General features: G+C 48.7%; 2 protein-coding genes across 5 annotated transcripts in view; both read right to left on the reverse strand.

Moving 5' to 3' along the window:
* Window positions 1–3,274, reverse strand: part of CHORDC1 (cysteine and histidine rich domain containing 1) — a 22,787-nt gene extending 19,513 nt beyond the window's left edge. Inside the window, exon 1 of one of the 4 annotated variants that reach the window (XM_074956508.1) lies at window positions 3,076–3,274. In XM_074956508.1, the coding sequence (XP_074812609.1) occupies window positions 3,076–3,139 (64 nt within the window). In that variant the 5' untranslated portion in view covers window positions 3,140–3,274. The remainder of the gene's footprint in view (window positions 1–3,075) is intronic. The other 3 variants (XM_074956489.1, XM_074956517.1, XM_074956499.1) reach the window with 3 other exon arrangements.
* Window positions 3,275–15,108: 11,834 nt separating this feature from the next.
* LOC141981078 (uncharacterized) lies at window positions 15,109–17,295 on the reverse strand. The gene is made up of 2 exons (XM_074942882.1): window positions 16,230–17,295; window positions 15,109–15,650 (listed from the first exon to the last, which is right to left on the reverse strand). The coding sequence occupies exons 1-2, from the start codon at window positions 16,810–16,812 to the stop codon at window positions 15,109–15,111; spliced, it is 1,125 nt and encodes a 374-aa protein (XP_074798983.1). The 5' UTR covers window positions 16,813–17,295.
* Between the last annotated feature and the right edge of the window lie 461 nt (window positions 17,296–17,756).

A 17,756-nucleotide genomic window follows, 5' to 3' on the forward strand; every position in this document is an offset into this window, starting at 1 on the left:
TGCAAAGCATTCTGCTGCATGCCTAATGCAACAGATTTAATTACTTGTTTCATGTACACACACACGATACAATATCTGGCAATATTTTTAAGAATCTGTAATATACACATATACCCTTACAAAAAAAGGCAAATAATTTACTGCAGGTTCAAGGCCTCAGACTTACACCTGTAAAGGTAAACGCCCAATAGTTTGGATCACAGTTTATTAGGCAGTAGCAGACCACTCTAACCTTACACTGCTCTACTATAGTGCTTTGACCATGTTAGTGTTCACTGGGTGGTTCAGCGTTCATGCCAACAGCCACCAACTTGTTTCAGTTAAATCATCACAGCCATCAAATGGATAGTGGCTTGTCAGCTGCCATGGATTTTCCAGACTTTCTCCATTTGGTGGGGCACACCCATCTCCTCCAGCAGTGGTTTTCAACCGGGGTATATGTACGCAGAGATCTTCTGGGGGCACTCAACTCATCTAGATCAGCATTTCTGAACCTGGGGTTTGCAGCCCCCAGGGGGAGTCACGGGATGGGTTATAGGGGATTGGAAGCAGGGCATCTGCCCAGGGTGCCACACCACAGGGGACCCCATGAAGCTAACTTACATGCTTCCGCCACGTGACCTGGGGCTCAGGCTTCAGACAAAGTTCACAAGTGAAAAACAGGCTCAAGTATCACATTGAAATGTAAGTACAATATTTATATTCCAATTGATTTATTTTATAATTATATGGTAAAAATGAGAAAGTAAGTAATTTTTCAGTAATAGTGTGCTGTGACACTTTTATTTTCATATCTGATTTTGTAAGCAAGTATTTAAGTGAGGTGACACTTGGGATATGCAAGACAAATCAGACTCCTAAAAGGGCTACAGTAGTCTGGAAAGGTTGAGCACCACTGACCTCCAGTACTGCTGGCAGCCCCTTAATTCATAATTAAGGATATGATTTTGTCATGGATTCTGTGACTTCAAGAGACCTCAGTGACTTCTTCAGCTGGGTGCCCAGGGCCAACTTATGAAAACTTGAAAACTTATGTCCCCCCTTCAGTCTTCTCTTCTCCAGACTAAACAAACCCAATTTTTTCAATCTTTCCTCATTTTTCAATCTTTTCTAGACCTTTAATCATTTTTGTTGCTCTCCCCTGGACTTTCTCCAATTTGTCCACATCGTTCCTGAAATGTATAGCCCAGAACTGGACAATACTCCAGTTGAGGCCGAATCAGCATGGAGTAGAGCGAAAGAATTACTTCTTGTGTCTTGCTTACACCACTCCTGCTAATACATCCTAGAATGGCGTTTGTTGCAAAAAACAAAAACAAACCCCCAGTGTTAAGCTCTTCACTGATATTTAGCTTGTGATCCACTATGACCCCCAGATACCTTTCCACAGTACTCCTTCCTAGGCAGTCATTTTCCATTTTGTACATGTGTAACTGCTTGTTCCTTCCTAAGTGGAGTACTTTGCATTTGTCCTCACTGAATTTCGTCCTATTTTCTTCAGACCATTTCGCCAGTTTGCCCATCATTTTGAATTATAATCCTATCCTCCAAAGTACTTGCAACCCCTCCCGCTTGGTATCATCCACAAACTTTGTAAGTGTACTTACTATGCCATTAACTAACGGCAAGTCTACACCACAGCGCTACATCGGCACAGCTGCACTGTCCACATGAGCAGTTTAAAGTCCGTCCCCCCCCCCCCGCCCGAGCCAGCAAGTTAGAGCACTATGTAATGTAAGTGTAGACAAGCCCTAAGTAATTTTTAACTTGTTCTTTCCCTATTTTAGCCTCTGATTCTACCTCATTTCCACTGGAATTCACTATGTTAGACGTCCAATCGCTATTAGACCCTTTTGGTGAAAACTGAAACAAAAAGGTCATTTAGAACTTCTGTCATTTCCACATGTTCTGTTATTGCTTTCCCCCTGGTTATTAAGTAATGGACCTACCCTGTCTTTGGTCTTCCTCCTAATGTATCTGTCAAATGTTTTCTTGTTATCCTTTATGTCACTAACTAGTTTAACCTTGTTCTGTGCCTTGGCCTTTTTAACTTTGTCCCTACAGACTTGTGTTATTGGTCTTCCCTCCCCCGCCCCAGCTCCCCCTTCCCAATATCAGCACATCCCTCCCCCTTGCTTACGAGGCTCCCCCCAGCCAATGCAGGTCCCCCTGCTTACCAGGCTCTCCTAATAAACAGCACTCCCCTTAACAGCACAGCCCCCGCTTTCCTCCCCCCCCCGCAGGTTCCCCTCCCCCAAACAGCACAGCCCCCGCTTTCCTCCCCCCCCCGCAGGTTCCCCCCCCCCAAACAGCACAGCCCCCGCTTTCCTCCCCCCCCCGCAGGTTCCCCCCCCCAAACAGCACAGCCCCCGCTTTCCTCCCCCCCCGCAGGTTCCCCCCCCCCAAACAGCACAGCCCCCGCTTTCCTCCCCCCCCCGCAGGTTCCCCCCCCCAAACAGCACAGCCCCCGCTTTCCTCCCCCCCCCGCAGGTTCCCCCCCCCCAAACAGCACAGCCCCCGCTTTCCTCCCCCCCCCGCAGGTTCCCCCCCCAAACAGCACAGCCCCCGCTTTCCTCCCCCCCCCGCAGGTTCCCCCCCAAACAGCACAGCCCCCGCTTTCCTCCCCCCCCCGCAGGTTCCCCCCCCCAAACAGCACAGCCCCCGCTTTCCTCCCCCCCCGCAGGTTCCCCCCCCCAAACAGCACAGCCCCCGCTTTCCTCCCCCCCCCGCAGGTTCCCCCCCCCAAACAGCACAGCCCCCGCTTTCCTCCCCCCCCACAGGTTCCCCCCCCAAACAGCACAGCCCCCGCTTTCCTCCCCCCCCGCAGGTCCCCCCCCCAAACAGCACAGCCCCCGCTTTCCTCCCCCCCGCAGGTTCCCCCCCCCAAACAGCACAGCCCCCGCTTTCCTCCCCCCCCGCAAGTTCCCCCCCCAAACAGCACAGCCCGTTCCCCCGGCCAGCCCCCCCCCTTCAGCGCAGCCCGCCTCCCGCAACCCAATCGGACCCGACCACCCCCCTTTAAGACCCCAAGCCAGGCGCCCCCAGGTGCGCAGCCCCCTCCGCCCCGGCTCGTACCCTCCGCGTTGGTGCTGGGGTCGAAGCGCTGGCCGCAGCCCCGGTTGTAGCAGAGCTGGGACATGGCGCGGGGAGCTGCAGAGCCGGTACCCGCAGCACCGGAGCCGGCAACAGCAACGAGCCGGGAGACAGGAAGCGGCAGCGCAGCAGACGAAGCCTCCGCCTCGCTCTCGAGTCTCTCCGGAAAGAGCCGAGCGGAACCTTCGGAAACCTTCGCGAAATTTCGGGACAAAACGAGAAGCCCCTGGGGTTTCGCGCACGCGTAGTAGCTCGGGGACGGGGCGAAGGGCGGGCTCCGGGAGGGGAGCGCAGGCGCAGCAGGTGTATTGTATAGAAGTTAAGGGGTGGGGCAGAGAAGAGTGGCCAGAGGGAGGGGCTAGGAAGAGGGGAGGAGTTTCCGGCGAGGACAAGTGCGCAGGCGCGATGTGAAGCCTCGGAGGGAATGGAGTGGGTACTGTTTCCGAAGGAAGGAGGCGGAGCTTCGAAAGGCTTCGATGGGGCATTCTAAAGGGAGGGGCTAGAACTGGAAGAGAAAGGAGGAGAACGAGCTAGACAGAGCGGGACAAAGAGCGCATGCGCAATGAGCACACTGGCTAGGGCGGGGAGGAGCGTTTCAAAGAGGGCTGGAAGGGAGATTTCTAGGAGGCCGCAACACGCGGTGTCGGGGGCGGGCAGGAGGGGAGGGGGGCAATTAAGGCACTGAATACAGCCCCCTGTCCTGTTAACAGCCCCTGGCAGCTGCTCTCCCTGGCTTGGGAAAGTAGCCTTGCCCCCCCTCCCCCCACTCCCTGGCCGGCTCCCCTGGGTAGAGGGACAGGCAGCGGAGGAAGTCAAGGGGAGAAGGGGAGTAGCAGAGGGGGAGAAGGAAAGCTGAGGGCAGAGCCTATGAAAGATTTCAAATGGCCATCAGCTCAAAACAAGACTTAAGTACTGTAGGAGGAGCCAGCTCATAATAGAGACAGACCTAACTCATAGATGGCTGTACCCAGAGGGCCAGATTCTGTAATAAAGTAGAGCCCTGCCCATTAGGCTTTTCCTCTAGGCTTTTAAAGATCACGTGGCCCTGTTGCAACCAGTTGCATGCCAAAATTTAAAAAATTCTGCAAATCTACAAAGCAACATTTGTAGAACAGTTAAATCCATTCCAAGGGGTACAGGTTTTAAAGCAGAGTACAAAGTCTGTGTCACTTAACTGGTTATGTTTAAGTTCATGCACTTGAAATTCAAAGTCACATCTTTGAATTGCTACAACAGAACAAAAACATTTTCAAGAGGCTCAACGGCTACTTTTTCATGTAGTTCACAAGAAGCGTAGGACACCAGCTTTTAAGACACATGCAGTGATCGACTATATACACAGGCATAGAGTCATTATTTGCAAATGGGTTAATAGATCATGGCATTTCCCTTTCATTGTTTCAAAAAAAAAACACATCCTATGGCTGGAGGGAATTTCAGTTACATTCATATCCAGTTCCCTCTAAACAATTCAAATTCCACTGTTTTCCATTTCTGATTATCTTTTGCTACCCACACTCTATGATTTATGGGCTCCATCACAGTCTGATTAATATTGAGGCCAAAAGCTGTAATGGGGGAGATCCATGTTATTTCTCCCCCTGACATGAGCAAAACAAAGACTGTGATTTCTTCTGACTCCTTGCTATCAGTGAAATTTACCTTTTTCCACCAGGACTGTAACTCCCTTTCAGTTTGGGCAGAATTTTTCCAAATAGTGCTTCTAATAATAATAATACCCCACTCGTCCCATCATGGATCATATATTTTGCCACATCAGTTATCCACACTTGCATTTGCATACATGCCAAAGAAACATTAATTTAAAGGGTGACAGTGATCTTTTTCTTGGGATTGCTCCCACTCCTCTAGAATACGTGCCACCTGGTAGTATAGAGAGCTTAATTGGTCGAATGATACCTTGGTAGGTATAGTAGCTAAATCTTTTATATGAGCTCCCATTGCATTCATTATATTTGCCAGCACTTCCTCATCAATACTGTTAAGGACTGCTCCTCCCATTCCGAGTGCTTCTCATAGGTCCCCCTTTACCCTCCTACATCCCCCACCCGAGATTTTCAGTTTTCGGATATAATGTAAATTCCACTCAGTTTTTCCAACCTTCAAATAAGGGTGGGACAAATTGCTCAAACCAGCGTTTTTCTTACTGAGATATTTGTTAAGCTCAGGTCTAGATTGACCTTTTTTGAGGGAGTGGGTGGGGTTGATTACCAATTGTTTTTTGATGTTGGTTCGGACAACATAGATCCCAATTAAGTTGGTGACTGGAGACTCCATGACCCAAAAGTTGCAACTTTTTACCCTATGGGGCCCCTTTACAAGCCATTTCCCCATCAAGTTAGGCCGCATGTTAATAACATCCTTATGAGCACACCAGACCACTCCCTGCACTGTGGAAACAGGAAGTCCTCTGAAAGAGGCCACTAGGTCTTGATGGAACAGGGCAAGAGGATCTGCCATACCCCTCCTGGTGTGACTATTTGCAGTTCTATCTTTTCCAAATTTGTCTGCTTGTCAATTACGGTGGTGGCATATTCTAATTTAAATTGGACTGTTTTGTTTCCGGGGGCTGTTTTCTCAGGCAGGTCAGTCCACAACCGAGCACACTTTGGCTTAGTGTGGCTGCAATTGTATAACAGCCAGTCTGTTCCCACCCAGCGACAACCTAATCTCCTATTTGGGCTCCATGGATAAACCTCAGTTACCCCACCACCAAATCTCTCCCAAGTCTAGGGGGTATCCGTGAATGCATGAGGATGGTGATGTTTCTGCCCATCATTCTCGGATTCTGTAGCCGCCACAGTACATTATCATTCACAGTCCAAATTCTATGCACTTTGAGGTCCCACTTTGATGTTTATTCTATCCAGGCCTTTTAACCTTAAGTAGGGTAATATCCATTCAAAGGGCCTGTTGGAGACCCCAGGGCATGGCCACTAGTTAAGTTGAGGGGATGGAAGGCCATAAGGGTCGAGGAGGTCTCCCTGCTGAAGGCCTAAGGGCTTCTTCTCAACCCCCCTTAATAGAATTCAGGCCTGGCTGGTTTGAGTAAGCTCTTTTGCTCTTAAAACGATGTTGCAGCCGCAGATAATGCCTTATAGTGTAAGGTTTGCTGACACCAAGTTAAAGATAACAGGAGAGACAGCTACAAGGCCAGACAGAATGTGCTGGTTGTTTAAGTTGCTAGGAATGCTTGTTAGAGGTTGCAGGAAATAAATATTGTAACCCATATAAGGAAGGCAGAGTATTTGTGTAAAGTTTTGATTGGCTAATGTGTAGTGCAGTAGCATTAAGGAATATAAAAGTGTGTGTAATGACCTGCTCTGGTGTGCAGGATTTGAGATTCTATTCTCCCTGTACCTTGTTTGCAGCTGCAAATAAACTTTTCTGCTTCTCCACCCCGTTGTGATTATTGAGTGACGCACACCGGGTAACGAACCCCCTGCTGTTGTTCGCCTCTGGCACTGGGTGCTGGCAACAGGCCTAAAAGAGTGAGCCTTTCTCGAAAAATAAAGCTGGCATTTGGAGCAATGTCGAGGATATCGTTCACTTTACACTCTTCCATGCATTTCTCCCAGGTCTTGATTACAACAGCATCTGGCACACCTATGCCAGAAGAATAGACTTGCAAGACCCCAGACAGCAGCAGACATGAGTAGGACCACCCACAGAACCACATTGCCGACAGGGTTATCAAGCCACAAAACAGACATAAACTGTTTTCCCCCACTTCCTCCTGGAGAGACGGGTTATAAAGCAAGCATATAACAGCAGCTATGTCTGTGTGGGCTGGGAGTTTGAGTATCGGCTCAACCCTTTGTTGGTCGGGGGAGTGCCCTTCTTGTCCTAGAGTTACGCCGAGGAAATTTACCTGCTGGGAGCACAACTGGACCTTCTTTGGGCTTACCTTAAACCCAGATCCTAAATCTTTTGCAACACTTTGTCCAGTACCTCCAAATTCTCTTATTCTGGTCTGAGTGCAGACCAGGATATCATCCACATAAGAAATCATAGGCATCCCCTCCCACATCTTGATTATATGAGCATGACAAATAATTGGGGCATTACTGCGGGCCATTACTACTCACCTTTATCCTGAAAGGTGAAAACAAATTTATAGTAGCTGTCCCGGTGTAAAGGGGTAGCAAAGAAAGTGTTGGTCAAATCTAATACCAAAAACACTGGGCCATTCCTACAGTGGAAGCCATCACCACCTGATACTCAACCACCAGAGGGGCTGTTGGCAGGGTAACCAAGTTAAGGGGTTGAAAGTCTACCACGAGTCTCCAGGTCTTGCTGTCACGCTTAAGGACCAGCCATAGAGCAGTGTTATTGGGTCTTGTCTGTGTCACTAAAACTCCTTGACTTAAAAATCTGTCAATTGTTTCTTTTAGACTAGTTTCTGCTTCCTTGGGATACCTGTACTGTTTCTGATGGGGGGGATCAGGGCCTGTGACTAGGGTTGCTGCATCAATTTTAGGACATTCTATTTAATTTTTGGCCCACACCTCCCGGTGTATTTCTGCAATTGCTAAAACTTCTGGGGTCCAAGTGGGACATTCCAGTTCTTCAGATGCTTTAAGGCAGTGATGGGCAACCTAGGCTAGTGAAGGGCCGCATGAATGGCCTCCTTCATCTCAGTGGGCTGCAAGATTGAAATTGAGCATGTGCACTAACCATGACCCCATGAATAAGATTAAATACATTTAATACATGCCAAATATTTCATAACAAGTTATAGAAATGCTTAGTTATTCATTTATTAATAGAACTGTCACCAACTTCAAATAGTAAAAAAAAAAAGGAAATATTTACACTTGCCTACATCATACTCAGTGCGACTTTTGGTTGGATCTGTCCTCCACAAGCTTTCTTAGATTAGGAGTAAGGGATGCGCAGATGCTTCGGAATTCAGCACTGAGGTTTCCATCCATTAGTCTGCTGTGCTTTTAGCATTTGATGTGTCCCATAGCAGAAAAAGTCTGCTCGCGTGTGTGTTGATCCAAAGATTCACATCAGCTTTGCAATGCAATGCCGGAGAACTAAACCAGGGGTATTCAACCAAAGTTCTCATATCATTTTTAAATACTTAGAAAAAGGAAATTTAACCATTCTTCATGAAGCAGAAGTTAGTTTTAAGTATTACGCTTTATGATTTTTTTATAGACAATCACGAGCATATATCAAGCTCATATTAATCATGATCATTATCAATCCATAGGCTTCTGCCCTTTGGTGTCCACTTTCACCTTTCATTCTATACACATGTCCGAAAAGATTTGGATAAACATATAATAAAGACAATTTAATAAGTATGCCATTATGTCAATTTATATGGGTTTTCAGACAGAGACATCATAAGTAAAAAAAGAAAAACAAGAGTTTGTGTTTTAAATGTAAAATTTTCCTAAAAAAATCAATAAATGATTATCAGCCAAGAGTAAGATATGTAATTACAAATGCATTTTAACTTCCTTATTGGTCGAAATGTCAAAGGCTGCTAAACTAACCTTACTGTTTTTCCCCGCGATCTTTTTCATTTGCCCATTCAATATAAACTCTGTCCAGATCTATCAGTCCTCTGTCCAGCTGGTAACTCTTAGTACATATCAGCATGTCCACATGATCTACTTGGAAACGATTCCGTAGTTTTTTTTTAGGGTGTTCATTAAGCTAAAGCCATGCTCACAGTCTGCACTTGATGCTAGGAATGTTCCTCCGATATCCATCAACTTTGCAAGATCCTGAAACTTCGTTCTGGTGAGAAAATGTCCCCATATCCGGGAAACTTAAAACCAATTGGCTTTTGATTCTTTCGGCTACTGCAAACTTGAAGTCATTGTACTGACTGACTATAACAATCTCTTCAGCAAGAAAATCTTTGTATTTTGAACATAGGGATTTGACAGATGACGCTTTAAGAAATCCAATTTCCATACATTGTTCCACATTCTTCCTGTTGAAAATTCTCCCGAAGGTCTGGCATCTCGACAATATACACAAACCACTCCGTTGTCCTCATCATATGTGAATATTTCACGAAGTTTAACAAGTATTACACTATGTGACTTTCGTGTAACCGTCTCTATAGTCTCATCCAGCCATCCAGATTTAAATGAAGTTGCTGTTCTTTTACGCATTAAACCTCTAGACAGTGACATTTTGGGATTGATTTTTTACCAGATTGGTTTATTTAAAATTAATACTTTTATTATATGGCTACTATTTCAATGCGCTTAACAGCATGACTCGACAAAAGGGCAAATGGGAGATCATTCAGATCAGGATACTGGAAGTTTGTGCATAGCTCCGATCACGTCCATGCATCTGCTGCAAAAAAACACGGGAAATGGAGATGTGTGGGTCTGGACCATCCCGACGTGATCAACGTTCCACGTTTGAAATGCTGGCGAGGAGGGGTACAATTCATTTCCCTCCTTTCTCTTTCCCCCACTTGCCAGCTAGTAGAATCTGGCTGTGTTGATAGATGGCGGGTGAACAATGTCAAAAGTCGCCCGTAAATGATATTTCGGCCTGTCTCCGATGTAGTATTTCATTTTTTGTGCGCGCGGTGTTTTGCCATGTGTGTGGGGTTTAGGATCTGTGTGTGCACGCACATGCGCACAGCTTAGAGGGAACAGTGACTGTGCTGTGTCCTTATTGTTAGTGCTGTCATCGAGAGCTAATGAAAACCATATAAAGCCCTGTACTTTCTTGTTCAACTTAGAAGCCAAATGTTCATCAATCACTTCTACACAGCGAGTAACAGTTCTTCGTGGCAAACTATATGTTCTCAAATTTGTGTTGGTATTCCAGGCACAGCGCGCCAGAAACATCAACCATGCATTCTTTCAAAAACTCCCCTTCAGCAAAAGGCTTATTTTGTTTAACGATTTTAAACACCAGAACGTAACTTGCCTTTATAGTGGCTGCCTGAACTGCAGCTTGTTGCACATAAATATTTTGCTGAGTTTTTAAGTTCATGGTGAGTTTCTCAGCTTTTCTTGCCCTTTCCTCAGTTGTTAAATTGCTGCCATAATTAGGGTGTTTCGTTGAAAAATGGCTATTCAAATTGTACTCCTTGAACACCGCAATGCTCTCCTGACAAATCAGGCATAGAGCCTTCGAGTTCATGTTTGTGAAAAAATATTTTGCTTTCCATTCTTTGTTGAAAACCCAACACTCTCTGTCCACTTTTCTTTTCTTTTTTTTTGCAGCACTCATTTTTGGAAGGGAAAAGAAAATCCTAACTGTTGCCCTTATTTCAAACTGCTGTTTACAAGATGGCATGCACTGTGAAAAAACTGGGCCCTCGCTCTAGCCTGGATTTGTTGGGCATCAGTGCTCCTGACAGTTTTGAGCAATGGCACTCTATCTATCCCAGGACTCATGTGGAGAAGAAGAGGCAGATGTAAACTCACCTGTAACTTTATGCCTCCCCACAAAAATGTTCTTACTGTTGTACTTTGAGTTCTGTTTGCACTTTTGTGTTCATTAAAAGTTTGTATATAGTAAGGGATGTTACTGCAGGTGGCAAGAGGACTCATGAGGTGTGGTGCATGGTGGGAGGGGCTCCACAGGGAGGTACCAGGGACTCCTAGGGGCCCTGCTGGCAGTGTGACACCAAGCCAGCTGAGCCATGTGCAGAGGCACCTAGGATGGGAGCAGCTGCGACCCCTGGGTGGTTTCCCCCCATGCAAGACTCTCTACGGTGGGGCCATAGGAAACCGGGAGGGGATTTGGCACACTGCTGCATAGGGGTGGTGAAGTCATACCTGTGCAATGTAGCGTTTTGCGTGCCAGAAGAATCTTCCCGGAAGATGGTGCTCAAAATGAACTGCTCATCACTGAGGCGGGGACTGGGAGCGCTGGGCAGAGCACAGCAAACCCCTGGCCCTCTCCCCCGGCTGGAGCGCGGCAAGCCCCTGGCCCCTCTCCCCGGCCAGAGTGCTGGGCGGAGCGGCAAGGCCCCAGTCCCGGTGCCCCAGTCCCGGTCCCCCTGCTGGAGTGCGGCAAGTCCCCGGCCCCGCCCCCAGGCCAGAGCACCGGGTGGAGCACGGCAAGCCCCTGGTCCCGCTCCCGTGGCTGGAGCGCGGGAAGCCCCTGGCCCCGCTCCCCAGGCCAGAGTGCGGCAAGCCCCCGGCTCCGCTCCCCAGGCCGGAGCGCTGGGCGGAGCGCAGCAAGCCCCTGGCCCCGCTCCCACGGCCGGAGCTTGAGGTCTGGATAAAAACATCCGGTGGGCCACAGTTTGCCCACCTCTTGTCTAGTATGTGTTCTAGTGTTGTGATTGTTGAGTACCCGGTGAGAAAGTCTGCCAAAGGCAAGGCTGGCACAGCAAATTCTGTGCTGAATCTCAGGGTATGTCTACACTACGGAATAAGGTCGAATTTATAGAAGTCGTTTTTTTAGAAATCGGTTTTATATATTCGAGTGTGTGTGTCCCCACAGAAGTGCATTAAGTGCATTAACTCGGCGGAGTGCTTCCACAGTACCGAGGCTAGAGTCGACTTCCGGAGCGTTGCACTGTGGGTAGCTATCCCACAGTTCCCGCAGTCTCCGCTGCCCATTGGAATTCTGGGTTGAGATCCCAATGCCTGATGGGGCTGAAACATTGTCGCGGGTGGTTCTGGGTACATATCGTCAGTCCCCCCCTTCCCTCCCTCCCTCCGTGAAAGCAAGGGCAGACAATTGTTTCGCGCCTTTTTTCCTGAGTTACCTGTGCGGACGCCATACCACCGCAAGCATGGAGCCCGCTCAGGTAACCGTCACCGTATGTCTCCTGGGTGCTGGCAGACGCGGCACGGCATTGCTACACAGTAGCAGCAACCCATTGCCTTGTGGCAGCAGACGGTACAATACGACTGGTAGCCGTCCTCGTCATGTCCGAGGTACTCCTGGTCGCCTGTGTGAGGTCGATCAGGAGCGCCTGGGCAGACATGGGTGCAGGGACTAAATTTTTAGTGACTTGACCAGGTCATTCTCTTTAGTCTGGCAGTCAGTCCTATTGAACCGTCTTATGGTGAGCAGGCAGGCAATATGTCCTTCTGCACCGTCTGCTGCCAGCCAAAGATGTAAAAGATAGATGGAGTGGATCAAAACAAGAAATAGACCAGATTTGTTTTGTACTCATTTGCCTTCTCCCCTGTCTAGGGGACTCATTCCTCTAGGTCACACTGCAGTCACGCACAGAGAAGGTGCAGCGAGGTAGATCTAGCCATGTATCAATCAGAGGCCAGGCTAACCTCCTTGTTCCAATAAGAACAATAACTTAGGTGCACCATTTCTTATTGGAACCCTCCGTGAAGTCAACCCTGTAAGCCGTGTCCTCAGTCGCCCCTCCCTGCGTCAGAGCAACGGCAAACAATCGTGCATCTGAGTTGAGAGTGCTGTCCAGAGCAGCCCAATGGAGCACTCTGATTGGGCTAAAACATTGTCGCAGGTGGTTCTGGGTACATATTGTCCGGCCCCCGTTCCCTCCCTCCCTCTGTGAAGGCAAGGGCAGACAATTGTTTCGCGCCTTTTTTCCTGAGTTACCTGTGTGGACGCCATACCACCGCAAGCATGGAGCCCGCTCAGGTAACCGTCACCGTATGTCTCCTGGGTGCTGGCAGACGCGGTACGGCATTGCTACACAGTAGCAGCAACCCATTGCCTTGTGGCAGCAGACGGTACAGTACGACTGGTAGCCGTCCTCGTCATGTCCGAGGTGTTCCTGGTCGCCTGTGTGAGGTCGATCAGGAGCGCCTGGGCAGACATGGGTGCAGGGACTAAATTTTTGGTGACTTGACCAGGTCATTCTCTTTAGTCCTGCAGTCAGTCGTATTGAACCGTCTAATGGTGAGCAGGCAGGCAATACGGATTGCTAGCAATCGTATTGTACCATTTTCTGCCGGGCAGGCAAGAGATGACGATGGCTAGCAATCGTACTGTGCCATCTTCTGCCAGGCAGGCAAGAGATGAGGATGGCTAGCAGTTGTACTGTACCATCTTCTGCCGAGCAGCCATGAGATGTGGATGGCTTGCAGTCCTTCTGCACCGTCTGCTGCCAGCCAAAGATGTAAAAGATAGATGGAGTGGATCAAAACAAGAAATAGACCAGATTTGTTTTGTACTCATTTGCCTCCTCCCCTGTTTAGGGGACTCATTCCTCTAGGTCACACTGCAGTCACTCACAGAGAAGGTGCTGCGAGGTAGATCTAGCCATGTATCAATCAGAGGCCAGGCTAACCTTCTTGTTCCAATAAGAACAATAACTTAGGTGCACCATTTCTTATTGGAACCCTCCGTGAAGTCCTGCCTGAACTACTCCTTGATGTAAAGCCACCCTCTTTGTGGATTTTAGCCTCCTGAAGCCAACCCTGTAAGCCGTGTCGTCAGTCGCCCCTCCCTCCGTCAGAGCAACGGCAGACAATCATTCCGCGCCTTTTTTCTGTGCGGACGCCATACCAAGGCAAGCATGGAGTCCGCTCAGCTCACTTTGGCAATTAGGAGCACATTAAACACCACACGCATTATCCAGCAGTATATGCAGCACCAGAACCAGGCAAAGCGCTACCAGGCGAGGAGGCGACGTCAGCGCGGTCACGTGAGTGATCAGGACATGGACACAGATTTCTCTGAAAGCATGGGCCCTGCCAATGCATGCATAATGGTGCTAATGGGGCAGGTTCATGCTGTGGAACGCCGATTCTGGGCTCGGGAAACAAGTACAGACTGGTGGGACCGCATAGTGTTGCAGGTCTGGGACGATTCCCAGTGGCTGCGAAACTTTCGCATGCGTAAGGGCACTTTCATGGAACTTTGTGACTTGCTTTCCCCTGCCCTGAAGCGCGTGAATACCAAGATGAGAGCAGCCCTCACAGTTGAGAAGCGAGTGGCGATAGCCCTGTGGAAGCTTGCAACGCCAGACAGCTACCGGTCAGTTGGGAATCAATTTGGAGTGGGCAAATCTACTGTGGGGGCTGCTGTGATGCAAGTAGCCCACGCAATCAAATATCTGCTGATATCAAGGGTAGTGACCTTGGGAAATGTGCAGGTCATAGTGGATGGCTTTGCTGCAATGGGATTCCCTAACTGTGGTGGGGCCATAGACGGAACCCATATCCCTATCTTGGCACCGGAGCACCAAGCCGGCGAGTACATAAACCGCAAGGGGTACTTTTCAATAGTGCTGCAAGCTCTGGTGGATCACAAGGGACGTTTCACCAACATCAACGTGGGATGGCCGGGAAAGGTACATGACGCTCGCATCTTCAGGAACTCTGGTCTGTTTCAAAAGCTGCAAGAAGGGACTTTATTCCCAGACCAGAAAATAACTGTTGGTGATGTTGAAATGCCTATATGTATCCTTGGGGACCCAGCCTACCCCTTAATGCCATGGCTCATGAAGCCGTACACAGGCAGCCTGGACAGCAGTCAGGAGCTGTTCAACTACAGGCTGAGCAAGTGCAGAATGGTGGTAGAATGTGCATTTGGACGTTTAAAGGTGCGCTGGCGCAGTTTACTGACTCGCTTAGACCTCAGCGAAACCAATATTCCCACTGTTATTACTGCTTGCTGTGTGCTCCACAATATCTGTGAGAGTAAGGGGGAGACGTTTATGGCGGGGTGGGAGGTTGAGGCAAATCGCCTGGCTTCTGGTTACGCGCAGCCAGACACCAGGGCGGTTAGAAGAGCACAGGAGGGTGCGGTACGCATCAGAGAGGCTTTGAAAACCAGTTTCATGACTGGCCAGGCTACGGTGTGAAAGTTCTGTTTGTTTCTCCTTGATGAAACCCCCCACCCCTTGGTTCACTCTACTTCCTTGTAAGCTAACCACCCTCCCCTCCTCCCTTTGATCACCTCTTGCAGAGGCAATAAAGTCATTGTTGCTTCACATTCATGCATTCTTTATTCATTCATCACACAAATAGGGGGATGACTACCAAGGTAGCCCAGGAGGGGTGGTGGAGGAGGGAAGGAAAATGCCACACAGCACTTTAAAAGTTTACAACTTTAAAATTTATTGAATGACAGCCTTCTTTTTTTTGGGCAATCCTCTGTGGTGGAGTGGCTGGTTGGCCGGTGGCCACCCCACCGCGTTCTTGGGCGTCTGGGTGTGGAGGCTATGGAACTTGGGGAGAAGGGCGGTTGGTTACACAGGGGCTGTAGTGGCAGTCTGTGCTCCAGCTGCCTTTGCTGCAGCTCAACCATACACTGGAGCATACTGGTTTGGTCCTCCAGCAGCCTCAGCATTGAATCCTGCCTCCTCTCATCACGCTGTCGCCACATTCGAGCTTCAGCCCTCTCTTCAGCCCGCCACTTACTCTCTTCAGCCCGCCACTTACTCTCTTCAGCCCGCCACCTCTCCTCCTGGTCATTTTGTGCTTTCCTGCAGTCTGACATTATTTGCCTCCACGCATTCGTCTGTGCTCTGTCAGTGTGGGAGGACAGCATGAGCTCGGAGAACATTTCATCTCGAGTGCGTTTTTTTTTCTTTCTAATCTTCACTAGCCTCTGGGAAGGAGAAGATCCTGTGATCATTGAAACACATGCAGCTGGTGGAGAAAAGAAAAGGGACAGCGGTATTTAAAAAGACACATTTTATAAAACACTGGCTACACTCTTTCAGGGTAAACCTTGCTGTTAACATTACATACATAGCACATGTGCTTTCGTTACAAGGTCGCATTTTGCCTCCCCCCACCGCGTGGCTACCCCCTCAACCCTCCCCCCTCCCTGTGGCTAACAGCGGGGAACATTTCTGTTCAGCCGCAGGCAAACAGCCCAGCAGGAATCGGCTCCTCTGAGTGTCCCCTGAAGAAAAGCACCCTATTTCAACCAGGTGACCATGGATTATATCTCACTCTCCTGAGGATAACACACGAACGGATGTTGCTTGAACGCCAGCAAACATACACTGCAATGCTTTGTTGTACAATGATTCCTGAGTACGTGTTACTGGCCTGGAGTGGTAAAGTGTCCTACCATGAAGGACGCAATAAGTCTGCCCTCCCCAGAAACCTTTTGCAAAGGCTTTGGGAGTATATCCAGGAGAGCCGCGAATGCCAGGGCAAAGTAATCCTTTCACATGCTTGCTTTTAAACCATGTATAGTATTTTAAAAGGTACACTCACCGGAGGTCCCTTCTCCGCCTGCTGGGTCCAGGAGGCAGCCTTGGGTGGGTTCAGGGGGTACTGGCTCCAGGTCCAGGGTGAGAAACAGTTCCTGGCTGTCGGGAAAACCGGTTTCTCCGCTTGCTTGCTGTGAGCTATCTACAACCTCGTCATCATCATCATCTTCTTCGTCCCCAAAACCTGCTTCCGTATTGCCTCCATCTCCATTGAAGGAGTCAAACAACACGGCTGGGGTAGTGGTGGCTGAACCCCCTAAAATGGCATGCAGCTCATCATAGAAGCGGCATGTTTGGGGCTCTGACCCGGAGCGGCCGTTCGCCTCTCTGGTTTTCTGGTAGGCTTGCCTCAGCTCCTTCAGTTTCACGCGGCACTGCTTCGGGTCCCTGTTATGGCCTCTGTCCTTCATGCCCTGGGAGATCTTGACAAAGGTTTTGGCATTTCGAAAACTGGAACGGAGTTCTGATAGCACGGATTCCTCTCCCCATACAGCGATCAGATCCCGTACCTCCCGTTCGGTCCATGCTGGAGCTCTTTTGCGATTCTGAGACTCCATCATGGTCACCTCTGCTGATGAGCTCTGCATGGTCACCTGCAGCTTGCCACGCTGGCCAAACAGGAAATGAGATTCAAAAGTTCGCGGTTCTTTTCCTGTCTACCTGGCCAGTGCATCTGAGTTGAGAGTGCTGTCCAGAGCGGTCAAAATGGAGCACTCTGGGATAGCTCCCGGAGGCCAATACCGTCGAATTGTGTCCACAGTACCCCAAATTCGACCCGGCAAGGCCGATTTAAGCGCTAATCCACTTGTCAGGGGTGGAGTAAGGAGATCGATTTTAAGAGCCCTTTAAGTCGAAATAAAGGGCTTCATCGTGTGGACGGGTGCAGGTTTACATCGATTTAATGCTGCTAAATTCGACCTAAAGTCCTAGTGTAGACCAGGGCTCAATGTCTATGTCTGCTCTCTATGAAAGATGGCTGCCAAGATAGGCAAAGTGTTCTACATTTTTCAGTTCTTCTTTGTCAATGTAGGTCTTCCTTGTTGGGTTGTAAGACTCCTCCATGACCAGATGATTGCCTCCATCCTGTGCAATGGCTCTACCTCTGAGCCCTTTGTCATCTGAACAGGCATAAAACAAAGCTGTGTACTGGCACCCACCCTTTTCTCCATTTTCTTAGCAGCTGTGAAAACACTAACCCAAGACCATCTACCACAGGGCATTGGCATCCAATATCGGATTGACAGCCACCCATTCAACCTTCCTCATCTCTGTGCTAGAACTAAAGTAATATCGACAACAATAACCCAACTCCAGTACGCAGATGATTGTGCTGTAGTTGCACACTCAAAGGAGGATCTACAAACAGCCCTTAATTTCTTCTCTGATAGAAATAATAAGGGTTACAGTAAAAAGAAAATGAAGTCACACAACAAATGAAAGATACATCAGTAAAATAACAATTTTAGTTAACCCTATTAGGATATAACAGTATAATTATTCACTTAATATTCTATAACATAACATATAACAA

This window comes from Natator depressus, chromosome 1 (assembly GCF_965152275.1).
Source record: "Natator depressus isolate rNatDep1 chromosome 1, rNatDep2.hap1, whole genome shotgun sequence".
Taxonomy (NCBI): domain Eukaryota; kingdom Metazoa; phylum Chordata; order Testudines; family Cheloniidae; genus Natator; species Natator depressus.

Excerpts from the sequence above, each read along its gene's own strand:
- LOC141981078 (XM_074942882.1), bottom strand. The coding sequence starts at position 16,812 with ATGCAGAGCTCATCAGCAGAGGTGACCATGATGGAGTCTCAGAATCGC. Across the intron at positions 15,651-16,229 it reads AGGCGGAGAAGGGACCTCCG|CTGCATGTGTTTCAATGATC; the intron begins GTGAGTGTACCT and ends TTTCTCCACCAG.